The 18,328-nt window shown below is 37.9% G+C and overlaps 1 protein-coding gene across 4 annotated transcripts in view; it reads right to left on the bottom strand.

Annotated features, from left to right (window-relative positions):
- The window catches only part of LOC127986957 (SLAM family member 9), a 49,075-nt gene that overhangs the window by 785 nt on the left and 29,962 nt on the right, over window positions 1-18,328 (bottom strand). The window contains exons 1-6 of one of the 4 annotated variants that reach the window (XM_052589230.1): window positions 16,162-17,604; window positions 15,681-16,004; window positions 14,506-14,799; window positions 14,272-14,388; window positions 14,060-14,145; window positions 13,473-13,594 (exon numbers count right to left, since the gene is read on the bottom strand). In XM_052589230.1, the coding sequence (XP_052445190.1) occupies window positions 13,541-13,594; window positions 14,060-14,145; window positions 14,272-14,388; window positions 14,506-14,799; window positions 15,681-16,004; window positions 16,162-16,216 (930 nt within the window). In that variant the 5' untranslated portion in view covers window positions 16,217-17,604 and the 3' untranslated portion in view covers window positions 13,473-13,540. Of the gene's footprint in view, window positions 1-14; window positions 107-13,472; window positions 13,595-14,059; window positions 14,146-14,271; window positions 14,389-14,505; window positions 14,800-15,680; window positions 16,005-16,161; window positions 17,605-18,328 lie in introns of those variants that run through there. The other 3 variants (XM_052589231.1, XM_052589229.1, XM_052589232.1) reach the window with 3 other exon arrangements.

Genomic DNA, 18,328 nt, shown 5'->3' with positions numbered 1-18,328 from the left:
AAAAAAAATCTTACCTTTTTCTGATCATTTTGTCTGAAATATCCAGTTTCAGCATATTGTACCTCTTCATCTTCTGTCTGGACTGTTTCCACTGTATTACCATTTCCTGAAGTTTTAAAGTTAGGATGTTGTCAAATTCTCAATCATTAACATCAGTTATATTAACTCGATGCAAATGCATAAATACATGTTTCTTGCTATAAAAGCAGAAGACAGGGCTTACGTTTTTGTGCCGCTCTTCTGCGTTTCCTGTAGAGAAAATACATCACACTCACGAGAGCTACAACCAGAGCTACAGCAGACACAGATGCAGCAAGAACTTTATTTAGAAGAAACCTTTCTAAAATGGAAAGGAAGCAGTTAACTTTGGTCTCACATCAACAGTGCATTTATAGACACATATATATACACTTTCTATATACTTGATGAAACACAGAAACTCTGATTACTGTTGAATTACCTGAACATGGCTGACAGAGTTGAGTGATGTCCAGATGTGTGGTCTGGTTTGTGATGGGATTGTTGATCACACAGCTGTAGATGTTGTTCTCCTGATATTCCACCTCCAGAGGTAGAGAGAGACTGATGCTGAGATCAGACACACTGATGCTGGACAATAAACTGTTTCCTTTGTACCAGGAGAGAGTCACAGCACTCACATTCACAACTGAACACAGCAGTGAACAATTCTGGTTTGTTGATCTTTCAGATGATGAACACTGTGAAGAGTCTCTGGTGATGATGGGAAAGGGCAGAAGCGCTGTGAAATATCAAATAAAACTAAAATATTAATTCAGGAACAAACAGTGATTGACATCTTTACAATTTAGAGATTTTTAAATATTCTCAGACATGTTGGTCATCATATGTCTATACTTAAATTGTTAAAAACTATTTCATGCAGCAGTTTTTAATTTACATCTACAAGCAATTCAGCCTGAACTGGTATTCCCTTTGGGATTGTAAAGCAAAATTACATTCGATTTTATTATTATTATTTTAATATAAATAGGCCAAAGAAATTACTTTTTTGTCTTCCTTTTCCATTTGAAATATTTATGAAACACCAGGGAACACAATTTTAATTTCTGTTTCATCACAGATTCACCATTGGATCATAATGGGCTCAGTTACTCACCATAGACAGAAACATTGAATCTCTTGTATGAAGTTCCTCTGTTGCTGATGACGGTCAGTTTATAAAGTCCAGAGTGTTCAGTTCTGATGTTTCTGATGGTCAGAGATCCAGTTTGATTGTCCATCTGGAGTCTGTCTCCAAATATCTCATTATTGTCAAACATATCAATGTTTTCCTTATAGATTTCTGCTATTCGAGTCTCTTTAGGTCCAAACATCCACAGAATCTGATCGTCTCTCTTTACTTCAGTAACATAACTGTGTAGAGAGACAGAATCTCCTTCAGTCACTGACACTGACTTCACTGCATCTATATCTGCACCAAACACACCTGAAACACAAACAGAAGTTCCCAGTCAGTATTTAAAACCTGTTTCAGATCAAACAGGATGCTAGGAGGATCTACTAAAATCTCTTTAAATACAATGTGGAAAAACGTTTTACTGGGATTTTACTAATCCCAATAGAGAAAAATATTCCTAATATTTATTAAAAGGATGTTTTACACGTACCATTCATGATCAGTAAACACAGACTGAATAAAGTAGCGTTGTGAATCATCTTCTATTTATGAAATACTCCCTGACATAATCATCTATTCTGTTTACAAACAGTTATTTGCATGCTCTTATAAAGTTAACATGCTCTATATCTTCAATTACAAAAAAAAAAGAAGAAGAAAGAGAAGAAAATCCACAAAGAAGAATTAACAGCGTTTAGATGCGAGGTATAATCCAGTTGTGTGAAGGTGATTCGTAGGAATGGATTTGAGATCTACAGGTTTACTTTACGCACACTTTCTGTTCCTCCCTCCGCCTCCACCCCTGCACATGGTAAATCAACCATAGGTTTTATGATCAAAGTATGCTATATATTTGATTAAATAAGCCATTTATTTTCTCACATTATTTTTTTTCTGTATCTATTTAGCTTAATTTTCTAATTGCTTTTTTTATTTCTTGTGGATATCAGTTAAATTCGTATAAATTATGAATATATAATATTTAATAATACTTTATATATGATATTCTCTATTTAAACAGCAGTATCACTGTATTGAAATCTAGCCGTTTAATTAGCCATTTTGCAAGTAATTTTATTTGTATAATTTTACAAGTTTTCCAAGTTTAATATAGTCTTCTATAACTGCGTCTGCATACTGCTTTTCCTCATATTTGACAAATAAATCATCAGCTCAGTGCACAATTACACTGATAATCATATAGCTGTATGCATTTCTAATGCTGTGTGACATGCAAATTATGATTTCCTTATTTAGTTTTTAGATGAATAAGTAGTTTTCTTCTCTTATACCTTGATTTTGATTGACCGCCGAGAAGCCATAACATTTGCACTTCTGTCTAGAGGGTTTTTTGATACCTTGGGTTCTGGCCACCATTTCCGTTACAGCTAAGACTCAACATCCTTTACAATTTTCTCATCAGTTTGAGGATCTACAGTGACATATTTAAAGTGCTTTTGCTGAATTAAAGGGTATGTTTTATCTAAATCATCAGTTGTGTCATGGATAACTAAGAAATTTGGGAAGGTTTGTGTCCGTGCGAAACCTGATAAGTTTGTGAGCTTCTGGTTATTGCTGTGAACTTTGAGTTGCTTTTGTAAAGTAAAATGTGTCTTATAAGCTACCCAACAAGAAGGATGCTGAACACAATTTAGTTTTGTATCTCATACCCAGACAAGGACTTTAACAAACTGATTAGTATTAATTGCAAAACTTTTATGTAGCGTTCTCATGACATTTGTTTCCAGTGAAGTGTCTGTAGGGGGATTCAGAAACAGCCTCTGAAGGCAGAGATAGCCCTTTACCCACTTGCTGCGGGCACATACAGACACACCAACACACTGTTACATGCGGCCAGTAATACATACACCCCTGCACCTGCTGATGCATTCAACCAACAGCACAAAACCACATGGACAGCCAATACACAACAATGACCACAGCAGGTATCATTCTGACTCCAAGACTGAACTGATAGTAAGGCAGAGAGCATCTCTTTCATGTTGCATTAAAAAAGAGGCCTTGTGCACAACTGCGTCAATGCAAAAGCATTACTGAGACTGATACAGAGAATCCTGTTAATGTGCCACAGGTCATTCAGTCAATGTATTGTGAGTATGTTACAGTACTGGTAAATCACACCTTGTAAATTCTAGTACATTTCTAAAGTTAAATATATCTGCAAGCAGCAATGAAGAGGCCGAGCACAACAGAGGCAAAATGAGGAACTAGCATTGCTGGGAACATCGGAAGAAATCGCAGCAATGACAAATGGCTGAAAAAACACAATCAACAGTACTATGATTTACCGTATTTTCCGGACTATAAGTCACGCTTTTTTTCATAGTTTGGCTGGTCCTGTGACTTACAGTCAGGTGCGACTAATCAAAATTAATTTGACATGAACCAAGAGAAATGTACTAAGACAAATGAACCAAGTTAAAACATTACCGTCTACAGCCACGAGAGGGCGCTCTATGCTGCTCAGTGCTCCTGTAGTCTACCCCTAATAAACATAGAGCGCCCTCTCATGGCTGTAGATGGTAATGTTTTCTCTTGGTTCTAAATTAATGCGACTTATAGTCCGGTGCGACTTATGTTTTTTTCCTCATCATGACGTATTTTTGGACTGATGCGACTTATACTCAGGTGGGACTTGTAGTCCGAAAAATTTGGTTATTGCTTATCACTTTTCATCAATAGTTATCACTGTTATCAAATTGCAGCCTCAGAATCAGTTTGGCACTATGCCAACACTTTGATTGATTATTTGAGATTGTCTTGGTCTATTGAAATGCTTTTAATAACTCTGCCATCTGAAGATGATCTGAGCTGATTTGGTGTAATCAGACAAACAATATAGGAGGAGTTCAAAAAATGTGAAATTGTGGACTGCGAGTTTGATCGAATATGTCACGGTTCATGAATTCCCTCTCTCTCTCTCTCGTCTAGCGTGCTGTTGTGTAGGGGTGCTCCGATCACGATCGGCCGATTGTTAATGCGCATCTCGTCAGTAAAGCCGGTTTTCTAATCAGCGGTTAATTCCATCAGGTGCGTGATTTCACATAGAGCAGCTGTTACTACACAGAGCCGTTGTTAACTGAGAAGATGCGCAAATCAACTTCATTTTCAGCGTTTATTGGCGCATCTTCTCAGTTAACAACGGCTCTGTGTAGTAACAGCTGCTCTATGTGAAATCACGCACCTGATGGAATTAACCGCTGATTAGAGAACCGGCTTTACTGACGAGATGTGCATTAACGATCGGCCGATCGTGATCGGAGCACCCCTACTGTTGTGTGTGTGTCTGTGGGCGTGGTCACTGATCAGCAATGATCAGCAGCGCCAGCTGGTTTCAATTGTTTGTCTCCTATATAAGTTCAGTAACTTGTGTTTCATGTCTTCCTGTATCGTTGTTTGTTCCTGGATCTTCACCCAGCACTGGATTACGGAGCACCGTCACGAGGATTACACAAGCACCGGGATTCAAGGGATCATCACGGGACCGAGCACTATCATCTGTTGTCCACCGAAGTTCCTGTGTCACCGTTCCATCAGCCTTGTGTCCGCCCACCTGTGTTTCCCTGTCATTCGTCGTGCTTATCTGACTTTTGTGCTGTTTGTCAATAAACACGCCTTGCGATTACATCCTGTCTCTGTGTTACGTAACAGAATATGGCATAAATTGTATTGGCATGATCCAAGGAATCTATCAAGACCAGTTTAATTAAAATAGACAAAAGCAATTAGCATTAATAACAATAATAATAATAATTTCCTGTATTTTTTTCTGGTATCGATGACACATTGAGTTTGGTCATGATATACGATTACAAAATTCAAAATGGCCGATACCCAAAACTATTATACCCCATTCGACTATTAATTGGGTATTGGCATGCTGAATTTGATCAGAAGAAACCAGTTTTTATGATTTTTGAACAAACCATTCAGAAGTTATTGGCAAAAATAAAAAAATCATACCTCCTGACCAGTAGGTGGTGCTGTGCCAAAATACTACATGTAACCTCAGGTCATGGTTATAGTGACATTTACCACATTTGGTCATAATACGCAAAAGTGAGAGATATAGCTTCATGTCCAATTTGGCTTGCTCTTCACTGAATTTATTAGTGCGTTACATCCTTTGCATTCAACTCAGCACGAGCCAAGGACCAGAAGAAAAATTTATTTTGCTGCCAGACCTTAAAGTTCTTAAAGTCACTTTCACTTTCACTTTCTTTCTTTTTCAATTAGCAGATGTACACTCAATAATGCATATACATAATAATAATATCCGTATATTTCCCCACATTTTCTCAATATTCCATAATTTGATTCTGGGCAAACAGGAAAGCTAGAAACAATTTGCAAAACTTTTTAAAAAATGTATTATTCAAGGATAAACCAACAAAAGAATTAAGTATTAGACTACGTTTATAAATAGTGGCACCTGTTGGCCAAGGTTAGTAATTCTAATATGCTATCTTTTTTCTTTCTTTCTTGTGTTGCTTCTTTAGAAAAAAAAAATCGTTTTTGAAAAGAGAGAGGAAAAATATCTTATAACCTCAGATTTTTTTTTTTTTTTTTTTTTTTTTTCACAATCAGGGCTTCTGTACAGTTTGAATGTTCTTGTTTCCTTTCATTTTTTTTCAAGATCTCAGGTTTATTATCCTCAGTCACTATAAGAAATTAAACCCAGTGGTGCAGCCACTGAAGCGCCTCCCACAGCGATTCACCAAAACAAGTAAAAAATAACATACATTATAAAATATAGAATAATTCTTACTAAAAAGACATGGAATTAGTGCCCATGACCTTTACATTGGAGAAGTGGTTTTGGAGGATTGGAGGGTGAAAGTTACCTTTTTTAAACTTTCATTTTAGAGCTGATGGAAGAGAACAAGGAGGTTGAAGAACTGAGTGAAGCGGAGAAGAAACACCATGATATCAAAACTGAAGAGAAATATTGAGGCCCTTTCAGACTGGAGATATTTTACTGAAAAGTAGATCCAAGAAAACTTTCACCTGCCCTCAGTGTGAAAAGAGTTTCTCACACAAACATAGTCACATACTGGTGAGAAACCACACATGTGATCAGTGTGGGAAGTGTTTTAGAGAAAAAGGAACGCTAAAGGTACACCTTTGAGAGAAGTTACATGCATGATCATTGTGGGAAGACCTTCACACAGAAAGAAGACTCTAGGAATCACATTTAAAAGCAACAAGTCTTTGGTCATTAATATTATTTATTTAAAAAAGAAAAAAACTGTTGTATCCATCTTCCTTGTTCATAGGCATGAGATGCCAGAATGTTGTTACAATTATTATCAGCTATCCCAATTTTGTTGGTGACACAGAACTATGATTTAGCAGATTTATTACTGCAATTAAATCTAGTTAGTAATACAACACACATGAATAAACAAAGTGTATCAAATAAATAGACTTTGCCAGAATGGTAACAGGATTGCAAATTTAAGTTAAGCAAAAGCTGATTTATTATTTCTTGTTACAATGTTTTGCACAGAGGTTTTGCAGCTGCAGGTAGTTTAATAATAATAGACAAAAATATCTAAATCAAAACACTCAAGATCACTCTTTTAAAAGTTCTTTTAAGTGTTGATTGCGGAAGAAGGAATGTTTTTTCTAATAATAATAATAATAATAATAATAATAATAATAATAATAATAATAAAAACAGATTAGGAATTCAGACTCAATCTGAATTATTAAATGTAATTTAAACAATCATGTGCATGCTGTGTTCACATTTAAACTGCATAGTAAACAAAACGCACAGGTGGTAAATAAAAACAGCGTCTCTAATCATATTTCTCAAAAGATATCAGAACAATCCAAGTTAAAGTCCTCATAATGTAGTGAATTAAGTCTGCTTTAAATGGAAAAGAGCATAAACGTAAGATAAAAAAAATGGATATATAAACAAATTAACTACAATGTTTTAGATATTCTTATGCTAGGAGGAATAAGTCAAAACTAAGGTGCTCTTCCACTTTTTTTTTTTTTTTTTTTTTGGTCAATGGTGAACTTGCATGTTGCCATCTATTGGACTGTTGAGTAATTATGATTTAGTTATTGCTTCTTTTCTATCCCTCACTTCTTTATTATGCCATCGCTAAGTGCATCCAGTTTCAAACCAGGAGAAGTTGGGGTTTTGTGGATAAAATCTATAATTATTGTTTTAATTCATGCCCTCATCAATTGTTAGTTTCCTGGATCGTAAAAAAATAAAAATAAAAATTATATAGGCAATGAGAAAGGCTAATTTTAAATGTGTGATTTCTACTCTCTCTAGGAAAAACAAAATAAAAGTAGGGTTAATTTGCGTTGTTATTAACCCACAGGATGTGTAAATATAAGACAAAACAATACAGGAATTAGTATAAATTAACTTTACCCTTTAAGACTGTAAAATACATGGCACTGTCACGTTTATGAACTTTCTGTTTCCTTTTTTGGTCTTCCTGTTCTTGTTTTGGTTAAGTGATTGATTCCCACCTGTTTCCAGTTCCCTCATCACCTCCTGAGTGTTTAAATACCCGTTCTGTTCAGTTCTCCCTCGTCCGTGATTAAATGTATTGTTGATATGTTAATGCTGAATGTAATCTTGTATATTGCCTGTATTCTCCTTCATCATCAGTAAACTCCTCATTTGTTTTACATTTAGATCCTCCTCTTGCACTTTGTTTTATGTTTAGCACTACCATAGTTTGTAACAGAATTATGGACCCACAACAGTGTAGTTAATTTAGTGGTGTTTTTTCTTTCATTTATTAATTTTTTTTCTCCTCTCCCGGAATGGCCATCCCAGCAGTCCGTCTCCTATGCCTGGAGCAACTGAACCGTTCGCTGGAGAACCACACCAGGGACTTTTTAGATCTGGCGTGCCTTACTCACTTCCCCGACCGCTCGCTCTCTAACTTCTTCTACACCGGCCTGAGCAAGTGGTGTAAGGCACGCCTACCAGCGAACGGTCCCTGAGAGGATTTCGGTGCTTTTGTGGAGTGGGTGCTGGAGAAAAATGGATCTTCATTTACCATCAGCACCGCCGAAGAGGATATCTCCAGCCCCACTCCTGACCCAGAGACCAGCCAGCCACCATCCCGGCACACGGAGCCAGAGCCCACTGCAGCCGCAGAGCCCGAGCCATCCACTGACAGGAAGCAGGATCTCGAGAGTGCGACTGACCAGGTGTGTGAGCCGGCAACACCGTGCATCGTGAGAGTCCTCGTGGAGATCGAGGGTGTGGAAGAAAGCCCTGCCCACACTCCTGCGACTGAGGGTGAGCTGTATGCGATCTCGGGAAAAAACATGGAGCAACGTCTGGATCTTATGGACTGGTCTATGGAGGTAATCCCTAATCTTCCTGTTTCTCCACTGGTTCCATCCAGCCCTGATCCCCCTGTGTACCCTCTCAGTCTCCCACTCCTATCTCCTCCAGTCAGTTCCTATGCTCCATTTCCGCTGGTTCTGCCCAGCCATGAATTTTCTATTTCTCCGCTGGTTCCGCCCAGCCATGAATTTTGTTTCTCCGCTGGTTCCGCCAAGCTCTGAATCTTCTGTGTCTCCGCTGGTTCCGCCCAGCTCTGAATCTGTGTCTCCTGTGTTCCCTCCCGGCCTCCCTCTCCCACCTCCTCCTGGACCTGCTGGTCCCTCTGCTCCACTTCCTCTGGTTCCGTCCGGCCCTGATCCCCCTGTCCTTCCTCCCATCCTTCCTCTCTCTCCTCCTCCTAGACCGGCCAGTTCCTCGTCATCCCTGCTGGTGCCAGTCAGTCCCGCAGCTCACCCTCAGTCCGCGCCATCTGGGCTTGATGGTTTGCCGCTGGACTGCCAGTCTCCAGCTCTGCCTTGGCGCGTTAAGGCCCTGTCACCACCTCCAGCCTCCGAGCCCTGGACTCCTCCTCTGTCCTTTGAGCCAGCGGCTCCGCCTTGGTTCTTAGCTCCCTCGTCTCCACCGTGGCCTGGCATCCCACCTGCCTCACCAGGCTCCATCGTCCCTCCGGCTCCACCTTGGTCAGTCGTCAACCATACGCCGCCTCGGGACTCCACTCCTCTGGTTCCACCTCGTCACTCCATCCATCCGGCTCTGTCAGGCTCCTCCTTCCCTCTGATTCCACCTCCATCCTCGGTCGCTCTGGCTCCACAGCGGTCTTCCAGGACCCCACCTCCGCCTCGGTCGCCTGAGCCTTCTGCTCCACCTAGACCCTCCGGATCCTCGACGTCACCCTGGACCATCTGGCTCCTCCTGCTCCGGGCTCCTCCCTGGCTCCTCCCTCCATCCACTCCGCCTTGGTCCCTACCTCCATGCTCCCTCGTTCACCTGCTCTTTGCCTGCTCCTCGCCCACCTCCAGAACCCCCACCCTCCCTCCGCTGGTATTCCTCTTGTGGTGTGAGGACGCACCGTTCCGGGAGGGGGCGAACTTTCACGTTTATGAACTTTCTATTTCCTTTTTTGGTCTTCCTGTTCTTGTTTTGGTTAAGTGATTGATTCCCACCTGTTTCCAGTTCCCTCATCACCTCCTGAGCGTTTAAATACCCGTTCTGTTCAGTTCTCCCTCGTCCGTGATTAAATGTATTGTTGAAATGTTAATGCTGAATGTAATCCTGTATTTTGCCTGTATTCTCCTCGTCATCAGTAAACTCCTCATTTGTTCCAGATCCTCCTCTTGCACTTTGTTTTACGTTTAGCACTACCATAGTTTGTAACAGACACAACCACTAGATATGTTTCTTTATTATCAATGTGTTCTTAATACAGCATATTTCATACAGTCTTTAACATGTAATATTGCCTGCATTTAGATGCATTAACAAGCAATTTATGTAAAGTAAATATCAAACGTAACATTTCTAGTTATGAGTTAAAGCAGATCATGAACTGAAAAACACGCAATATTCACTTCCTGCTTCACTTCCTGAAGGAATATGCAACAACAGTGTACAGTGTGGGAAATATTTATTTGGTCCCCTGTTTGCCAACCTACAACTTGCAGAATTCTTTCTGGTTGGTAGGGGATTAAATACTTATTTAATCACTGATATGCAATGAACTTTATATAAAGCGTTTTTTTTTTTTTCTGGATTTTTTTTGTTGGTCTTCTCTGTCCGTTAAAATAACCCTACCATAAAAATGACAGACCCTTCATTTCTTTGTAAGTGGGCAAACTTACAAAATCGGCAGGGGATCAAATAAATATTTCCCCCACTTTATGTATACAAATGTTCTCTATCTTCTCTAGCTGCACAGAAATACAGATCAAATGTTGTATCCAAATATAAGAATTAGATGCGTGTTATTTAAATTCCAGTTTTAGGGGAAAACAAAGCTTTTAAGTTTTTGTTGCTTAGGACCAGCACATGACCAGCTAAGGACCAGCTTAAACCATCAGCCATGCTGCAAGACATACCTGACCAGCATATGCTTGTTTTTTTCAATAGGGCAGGCACAGAAAAAGGTGTGATCACCACTGAATAGCTGTAAGAACAGAGAGAGAGCAGCAGAAAATAATGATCAATAATTTTTCAGTTATTGGCCCAAAAGTCTGGAATAATTCAACTCCACTTTGGTCTTCTTAAATCTGGGACGAGTGGAAATAAAATTAAACTATGTTTTTGAAGGAGGAAAAATAAACCTTTGTTGGATGTGGTGTGAACCTGAGTAACTGAAGTCTTATGTTTTCACATATAGTGCTGCACAGCAAACATCAAAATATATTCATACTCGCTGTCCAACTGTCTGTGAACAATTAACAGAGGCGCCGTAATGGGGGAAAGGTTAGGAAGTCAATCATTCAATCAGAAGTCAATCGGAAGTCGGAGCCGGAAGAGGAATTTAGGGCATAGGTTAAAAACACACATGCACACACACATATGTTGGGTTTCCATGTTTGATGGTGCTCTCAGACATAATGGTTTTTATATATACCCTATGCTTACCCTAACCCAAAAATATTTTTATCCTTATTTTTATTATCCTTGTTGGGAACATTTGCTTCAAGAATATAAACTCAACATATCTAAACAATCTATGCAGAAAATATCAAGCCATTCTAAAGATTTGATATAAAAACACACAAAACATGCAAAACATATACATTATATAATCAGTTATGTATTAAACTAATATAATACTGAAAGCAGAAAACAACAATAGTCATACAGTAGGAGTATGTAAAGATTGTTAAATTAATAGCACAACATTTTGTATTAATACAATTTTATAGTAATTAAAGATAAAAAATACAGAATCAAATACAGCTCAAGCTCCCAGAAAAATGTCAAATAAGAGTGAAAAGTTTCCAGCGTAAGAGCTCATTAAGCAGGAACAAGTCCTGTCTGACAAATAATAAAACTAACAGCAGGTTCGAAGAAAATAGTGGACTTTCAAGTAAAACATTCATTCTTTAGTGGAAAAATAACAACTGCCTACCCGTAAATATACTTTCATATCAAGTCAGAGGAGGCTTGTTACACTACAAAAAATACTGTACATCATTTTTTAATATTCAGTATAAATCAATACTATTCATGTGTTCACTAGCATCGCATTTCAGTGCAAGCTTGAGAAAATCTTGATAACAAACTAGAGACACAGTGAAGTTCTTGCTTTTGCTTCCTTAATGATTTAAGACTTTTATATGACAGTTTTTATTTTTCTCTGCTGAAAAGCTGTCTGGCAGTCTGGCAGTTATGCTGGTGGTCATTAATGCTGGGATATATTTCAATGCATACAAATGTACAGGTGCTTCTCAAAAAATTTGAATGTTGAGGAAAAGTTCATTTCAGTAATTCAACTCAAATTGTGACACTCATGTATTAAATAAGTTCAATGCAGACAGACTGAAGTAGTTTAAGTCTTTCGTTCTTTTAATTGTGATGATTTTGGCTCACATTTAACAAAAACCCACCAATTCACAATCTCAACAAATTAGAATTCTTCATAAAACCAATAATAATAATAATAATAATAAAAACATTTAGTGAAATGTTGGCCTTCTGGATAGTATATTCATTAACTGTACATGTACTCAATACTTGGTAGTGGCTCCTTTTGCTTTAATTACTGCCTCTATTCGGCGTGGCATGGAGGTGATCAGTTTGTGGCACTGCTGAGGTGGTCTGGAAGCCCATGTTTATTTGACAGTGGCCTTCAGCTCATCTGCATTGTTTGGTCTCTTGTTTCTCATTTTCCTCTTAACAATAGCTCATAGATTCAGTTCAGTTCAGAGTTCAGGTCTGATGAGTTTGCTGGCCAGTCAATCACACCAACACCATGGACATTTAACCAACTTTTGGTGCTTTTGGCAGTGTGGGCAGGTGTTAAATCCTGATGGAAAATAAAGTCAGCATCTCAAAAAGCTGGTCAGCATTAGGAGGCATGAAGTGCTCCAAAACTTTGGTAAATGGGTGCAGTGACTTTGGTTTTCAAAAAACACAATGGACCAACACCAGCAGATGACATTGCACCCCAAATCATCACATACTGTGGAAATATAACACTGGACTTCAAGCAACTTGAGCTATGAGCTTCTCTTTGTTTCCAAATGAAATACAAAACTTGCTCTCATCTGGAGAAAGGACTTTGGACCACTTGGCAACAGTCCAGTTCTTCTTCTCCTTAGTCCAGGTAAAACACCTCTGGTGCTGTCTGTGGTACAGGAGTGGCTTAACAAGAGGAATACGACAACTGTATCCAAATTCATTTACACGTCTGTGTGTGGTGGCTCTTGATGCCTTGACCCCATCCTCAGTCCATTCCTCGTGAAGTTCACTCAAATTCTTAAATCAATTTTGCTTGACAGTCATCATAAGGCTGCGGTTCTCTCGGTTGTTTGCACATTTTTTTCTTCCACACTTTTTCCTTCCACTCAACTTTCTGTTAACATGCTTGGATACAGCACTCTGTAAACAGCAAGCTTATTGGCAATACATTTTTTGTGACTTACACTCCTTGTGAAGGGTGTCAATGATTGTCAGAGACCATTTTGAATGCTCAGGAAACCTTTGCAGGTGTTTTGAGTTGATTAGCTGATTGCCATGTCATCATATTTTAATTTGTTGATGAATTGGTGAGTTTTCGTTAAATGTGAGCCAAAATCATCATAATTAAAAGAACCAAAGACTTAAACTACTTCAGTCTGTGTGCATTGAACTGTGCATTGTACTGAAATAAATGAACTTTTCCTCAACATTCTAATTTATTGAGAAGCACCTTAATCTTTGTCTGATAGAGGGATATTTTCAAATATAAGTTGAAAATCAGTCAAAAATCTAATTCATTCAGTTGAGTTCTTCTGTGTTCCTCTCTTTTATTAGACAAACAGTATGCATATAAATGCCGCAGGAAGACAGTTTGATCAGCGTTGTACGATAATCCTGGAGTATACTGCTTCCTCTGTCCCATTAGCTCTCTGAAAGACAACACAAAATTACTTTAAGAAACTAGGCTCACTAAACAAAATATTTCGATAAGTTAAAGTCAATCATTTCATACAAATTGTGTGTCATTGTGGTGTTTATGGACTGTTTAGGGACCTAAAAATACTAATTGTTAGTGTTTAAATACAGACCGTAAAGTCTAAATGCTCTTAACATCGTTCACAGAATAACTTCTATGTTTTGTCAGATTTAAGTGATCATTATTTTATATTTTCCATGTAAGACAACATAAATCTAATCTCTGTTCCTCACACAAAGCTATAACATGACTTCAGAAGACTCTGAATATCACACAGTCATCTGGACTATTGTTTTGCTATTTTGCAACTTGACAGCTCCATCCTGGACAATCTTTAAAATGTAATCTTTAATATTTCACAGAATAAAGTCATGTGAGCTGTGGACATGCTGATAAAGGCGTTTCATGAAAATGTTACCTTTTTTTGTTCATTTTGTCTAAAAAATCCAGTTTCAGCATATTGTATCTCTTCATCTTCTAGCTGGACTGTTTCCGCTGTAGGTTCTAAACCATTTCCAAAACCAAAGTTTTAGAGTTAGGATAAGGTTAATTTCTCAATTACCAACATCCGTTTTAATGCAAAAATACTTATACTTTATTCTTGTTATAGGAGAAGAAGACAGGGCTTACTTTTTTGTGCCGCTCTTCTGCTTTTCCTGTAGAGGAAGTACATCACACTCACGAGAGCTACAACCAGAGCTACAGCAGACACAGATGCAGCAAGAACTTTATTTAGAAGAAACCACTCTAAAACGGAAAGAAAGCAGTTAACTTTGGTCTCACATCAACAGTCCTTTTATAGACACAGAATACACTTCCTATATACTTGATGAAACACGGAAACTCTGATAACTGTTGAATTACCTTCACATGGCTGACAGAGCTGAGTGACGTCCAGATGTGTGGTCTGGTTTGTGATGGGATTGTTGATCACACAGCTGTAGATGTTGTTCTCCTGATATTCCACCTCCAGAGGAAGAGAGAGACTGATGCTGAGATCAGACACACTGATGCTGGACAATAAACTGTTTCCTTTGTACCAGGAGAGAGTCACAGCACTCACATTCACCACTGAACACAGCAGTGAACAATTCTGACCTGATGACCCTGAAGAACACTGTGAAGAGTCTCTGGTGATGACAGGAACAGGAAGACGAGCTAGAATATAAAAAAATATTTCAGGAACAACACAGTGTTGACATCTAAACAATGAAGACATCTTTAAATACAAAGTTATTTCATGAAACTCTGGATGGTGCAAGCTAATAGGTCCTTAACTCCTTTAATCAGATTGTCATCTTGATTTCTGGTTTCTGTCCAATGCTATCTCACAAATCATTTTGTACATGTTTTCTAATTTGTACGCCCTCACTTGTACGATTTTGTATGATTTGTCTAGACCTTAGGGACGGGTAGGTTTAATGGCGGGGTGAGGTGAAGGGAATTTGTACAGATTCATAAGAATTTGGAAACTTGTAAAATACATAAGATTCAGCCAAAATTTAGCAAAATTGTAAAATGTGCACCTTGTAAAATATGGACAAATTACCATGAAATCGGGTTGTCATGACAGAAATATTTACTTATTTTATTTTTTACCATTTTTGATAGCTTTTTTTTAATATGTTTATCAAATTTAAGTTGTGAGTATAAACCAGTACCTAAAAAATTAAGCTCATCTACCTCCTCTATTTCTTTATTATTTACTCAAATTATTACTTTTTCTTTCTATTAGAAAAGCACAAAAAGACATTTTTCTTAACATTCAGAGTAAGATGTTTTTCCTGGAGCCATATAGATATATAGATCCTTTCCATTTGTTTATTTAAAACTGCAGCAACCTTGGCAGATAACTTAGCCGATTTATAAATTACTGTGTCATCAGCATAAAGCTGACATTCAACATCTGGGCAACAATATGGTAGATCATTTATAAACAAACTAAAAAGCAAGGGGCCTTAGTTTTCACCTTTGACTTCTGGTGGTGAACTCAAAATATAACAAACTGTCTGGATTAGCATGAGAATCAGTTTACTCACCATAGACTGTAACATTGAAATTCTTGTATGAAGTTCCTCTGGTGCTGAAGATGGATAGTTTATAAAGTCCAGAGTGTTCAGTTCTGATGTTTCTGATGGTCAGAGATCCAGTTTGACTGTCCACCTGGAGTCTGTCTCCAAATTTCACATTACTGTCAAACATATTAATGACCTTCTTATTAATTTTAGCTATTCGAATATTTTCAGGTCCAAAAATCCAAATCATCAGATCATCACTCTGTACTTTAACATCAGAGTTTAGAGAGACAGAATCTCCTTCAGTCACTGACACTGACTTCATTACATCTTTATCCCCAGTATCACCTGGAGAAAACATATCTCAGTCTCAGTGAGTAAATAAAACCTGTGTCAGATCAAACAGGAGGAAGGGAGGAAGATCTAAAATCATCTTAAGTAAAATAAAATAAAAAATCCATACTGTTACCAAAAATATTTGATAAAAATTATATAAAACACATACCAGTCAAGATCAAGAGACCCAGAGAGAATAAAGTTGTTGTGCTAATCATTTTCATTTTAAAAAAGGACTATTAGAACTTCCAAATGGCACAATTCAATGCCCATCTCTCTCTCTCTCTCTCTCTCTCTCACTCTCTCTCTCTCTTCCTCTTTTTCCTTCCCCCTCAGTTTCCTGTGTATTTTCACACAGTTTAAATATAGTAGCTTTCATCTTAAAAGTGTGTGCGTGAGTGTGATGTGACATACAGCAAAGTATGGTGCCCCATACTCAGAATTCGTGCTCTGCATATAACCCATCCAGAGTGCACACACACAGCAGTGAACACACACTGTGAATACACACCTGGAAGAGTGGTCAGCCATTTATGGCAAAAAAGACAATTTAGCTGCAATTTAATTGCCCATAATTCTTCAAGTAACTTTATTTGAATGAATTTCACAGTTAGTCATGTCAAATGCTGCTGTTAGATGTTTGATACCACCTTGTTTTGAAAACTACTACGTTATCATGTAACCTGTAAATGAACATTAGCACGGGGACAAAACTAAATACAGGGCCCTGGATTTACTCACAAAACAAGTAAAACATTTTCAATTTGATTCGACTAGACAATAAAATGCTGATGTTTGACATGTTCTCTATCATCACAGCATTGAATTCTCAGTTGTTGGGGTGTGCATATTATCATTCTTGGTTAAGAATATGCATATTTTAGAAGGTCTGCATAGTATGACCTACGTACAACCTAATCAAATGGATATCTGACATTCAAAAAAAAAAAAAAAAAGCATTTAGCGTTTTTATTGGGGTTACACTTCAAGTCTAAGTCATAACAACAATCCCTTTTTGAGATTAAAATAAGACTAAATGGTCTTTGAGTCTAACGGTTAATCTATTAGTTCTGCATGAAAGACGACCACTAAGCTCTTTTAGCCTAATTCTGCAAAACATTTTCACATTTGTTTCCAGTAAAGCGTAAAGGGTTTCACATTACCATAAAAACTTTCATCAACTCATTGCGGCCACACACACAAACGTTTGTTTTTGTGAAAAGTGGGGACATCCCATAGGTGTAATGGTTTTTATACTGTACAAACTGTATATTCTATCACCCTTCACCAACCCTAACCCTCACATGAAAAATTGTGCATTTTTACTTTCTCAAAAAAACTCATTCTGTATGATTTATAAGCGTTTTGAAAAATGGGGACATGGGTTATGTCCTCATAAGTCACCCTCTCCTTGTAATACCTGTGTCATACCCATGTCATTAAACAGGATTGTGTCCTAATATTTCACAAAAACAAGAGCAAATGCCAGTGAATTGAAATTATATTTTCATTCAAGACAATTTTTACTGCTCCAGTGGCAATGCTGAAAGTACTGTTTAGCCCGTGAGATATAATTTTTTTCATCTTTGATGATGGTGGGTGGTTTCCTTTCCAGAGATGACTGTGAAAGATATTTCTTCTGCTTAAGCCGCCTGGCTAATATATATATATATATATATATATATATATATATATATACATACAGTATATTATTTATAGTAAATAAACACTTTCACTTAATAAACTTTTAATGATCCTTTAAACTTTCTGCTCTAAAAGCACAGGATGTAAAATCATGTAACGCTGCTTATGAGATGGAAATTTTAGGTGAGAAGAAGTAATGGTAGTGGAATGAAAATTCTTATGACCAGTTTATTACTTAATTGCTAGTTTGTGCTCTAAAAATGATATGCTTATTTTGTAAACTGAAAAAGTATGTCACCTGCTCTCCGACCTGTTAAAAGGGAACAAGGAGAGTGAAGAAATCGGCAAAAAGATGCATACATGTGATCAGAGCAGGAAGAGATTTGCACTAAAAGGAAACCTTAAAGGCCACATGAGGATTGACGCTGGAGTGAAACCATACATATGTGATCAGTGTGAGAAGACTTAGACCCATGCAGGTGCTTTGAAAACACATCTGAATTCTGGAGAAAGAAAGTTTAGCTGCGCTCCGTGCGGTAAGAACTTCTTTGGGACAGAAAAGCTGAAACAGCACCTAAAAGCTCATTCAAACAAGAAGCTGTCACAGGTCGGGGGGGCCAAGCCGGACTGCACCCACCCCTGAAACCCAGGATCACCTCGGGGAGCGTGCCAGAAAAACCAGACGGACGAGA

This window comes from Carassius gibelio, chromosome B22 (genome assembly GCF_023724105.1).
Source record: "Carassius gibelio isolate Cgi1373 ecotype wild population from Czech Republic chromosome B22, carGib1.2-hapl.c, whole genome shotgun sequence".
NCBI lineage: Eukaryota > Metazoa > Chordata > Actinopteri > Cypriniformes > Cyprinidae > Carassius > Carassius gibelio.
This window is presented reverse-complemented; position numbering and strand designations above follow the sequence as displayed.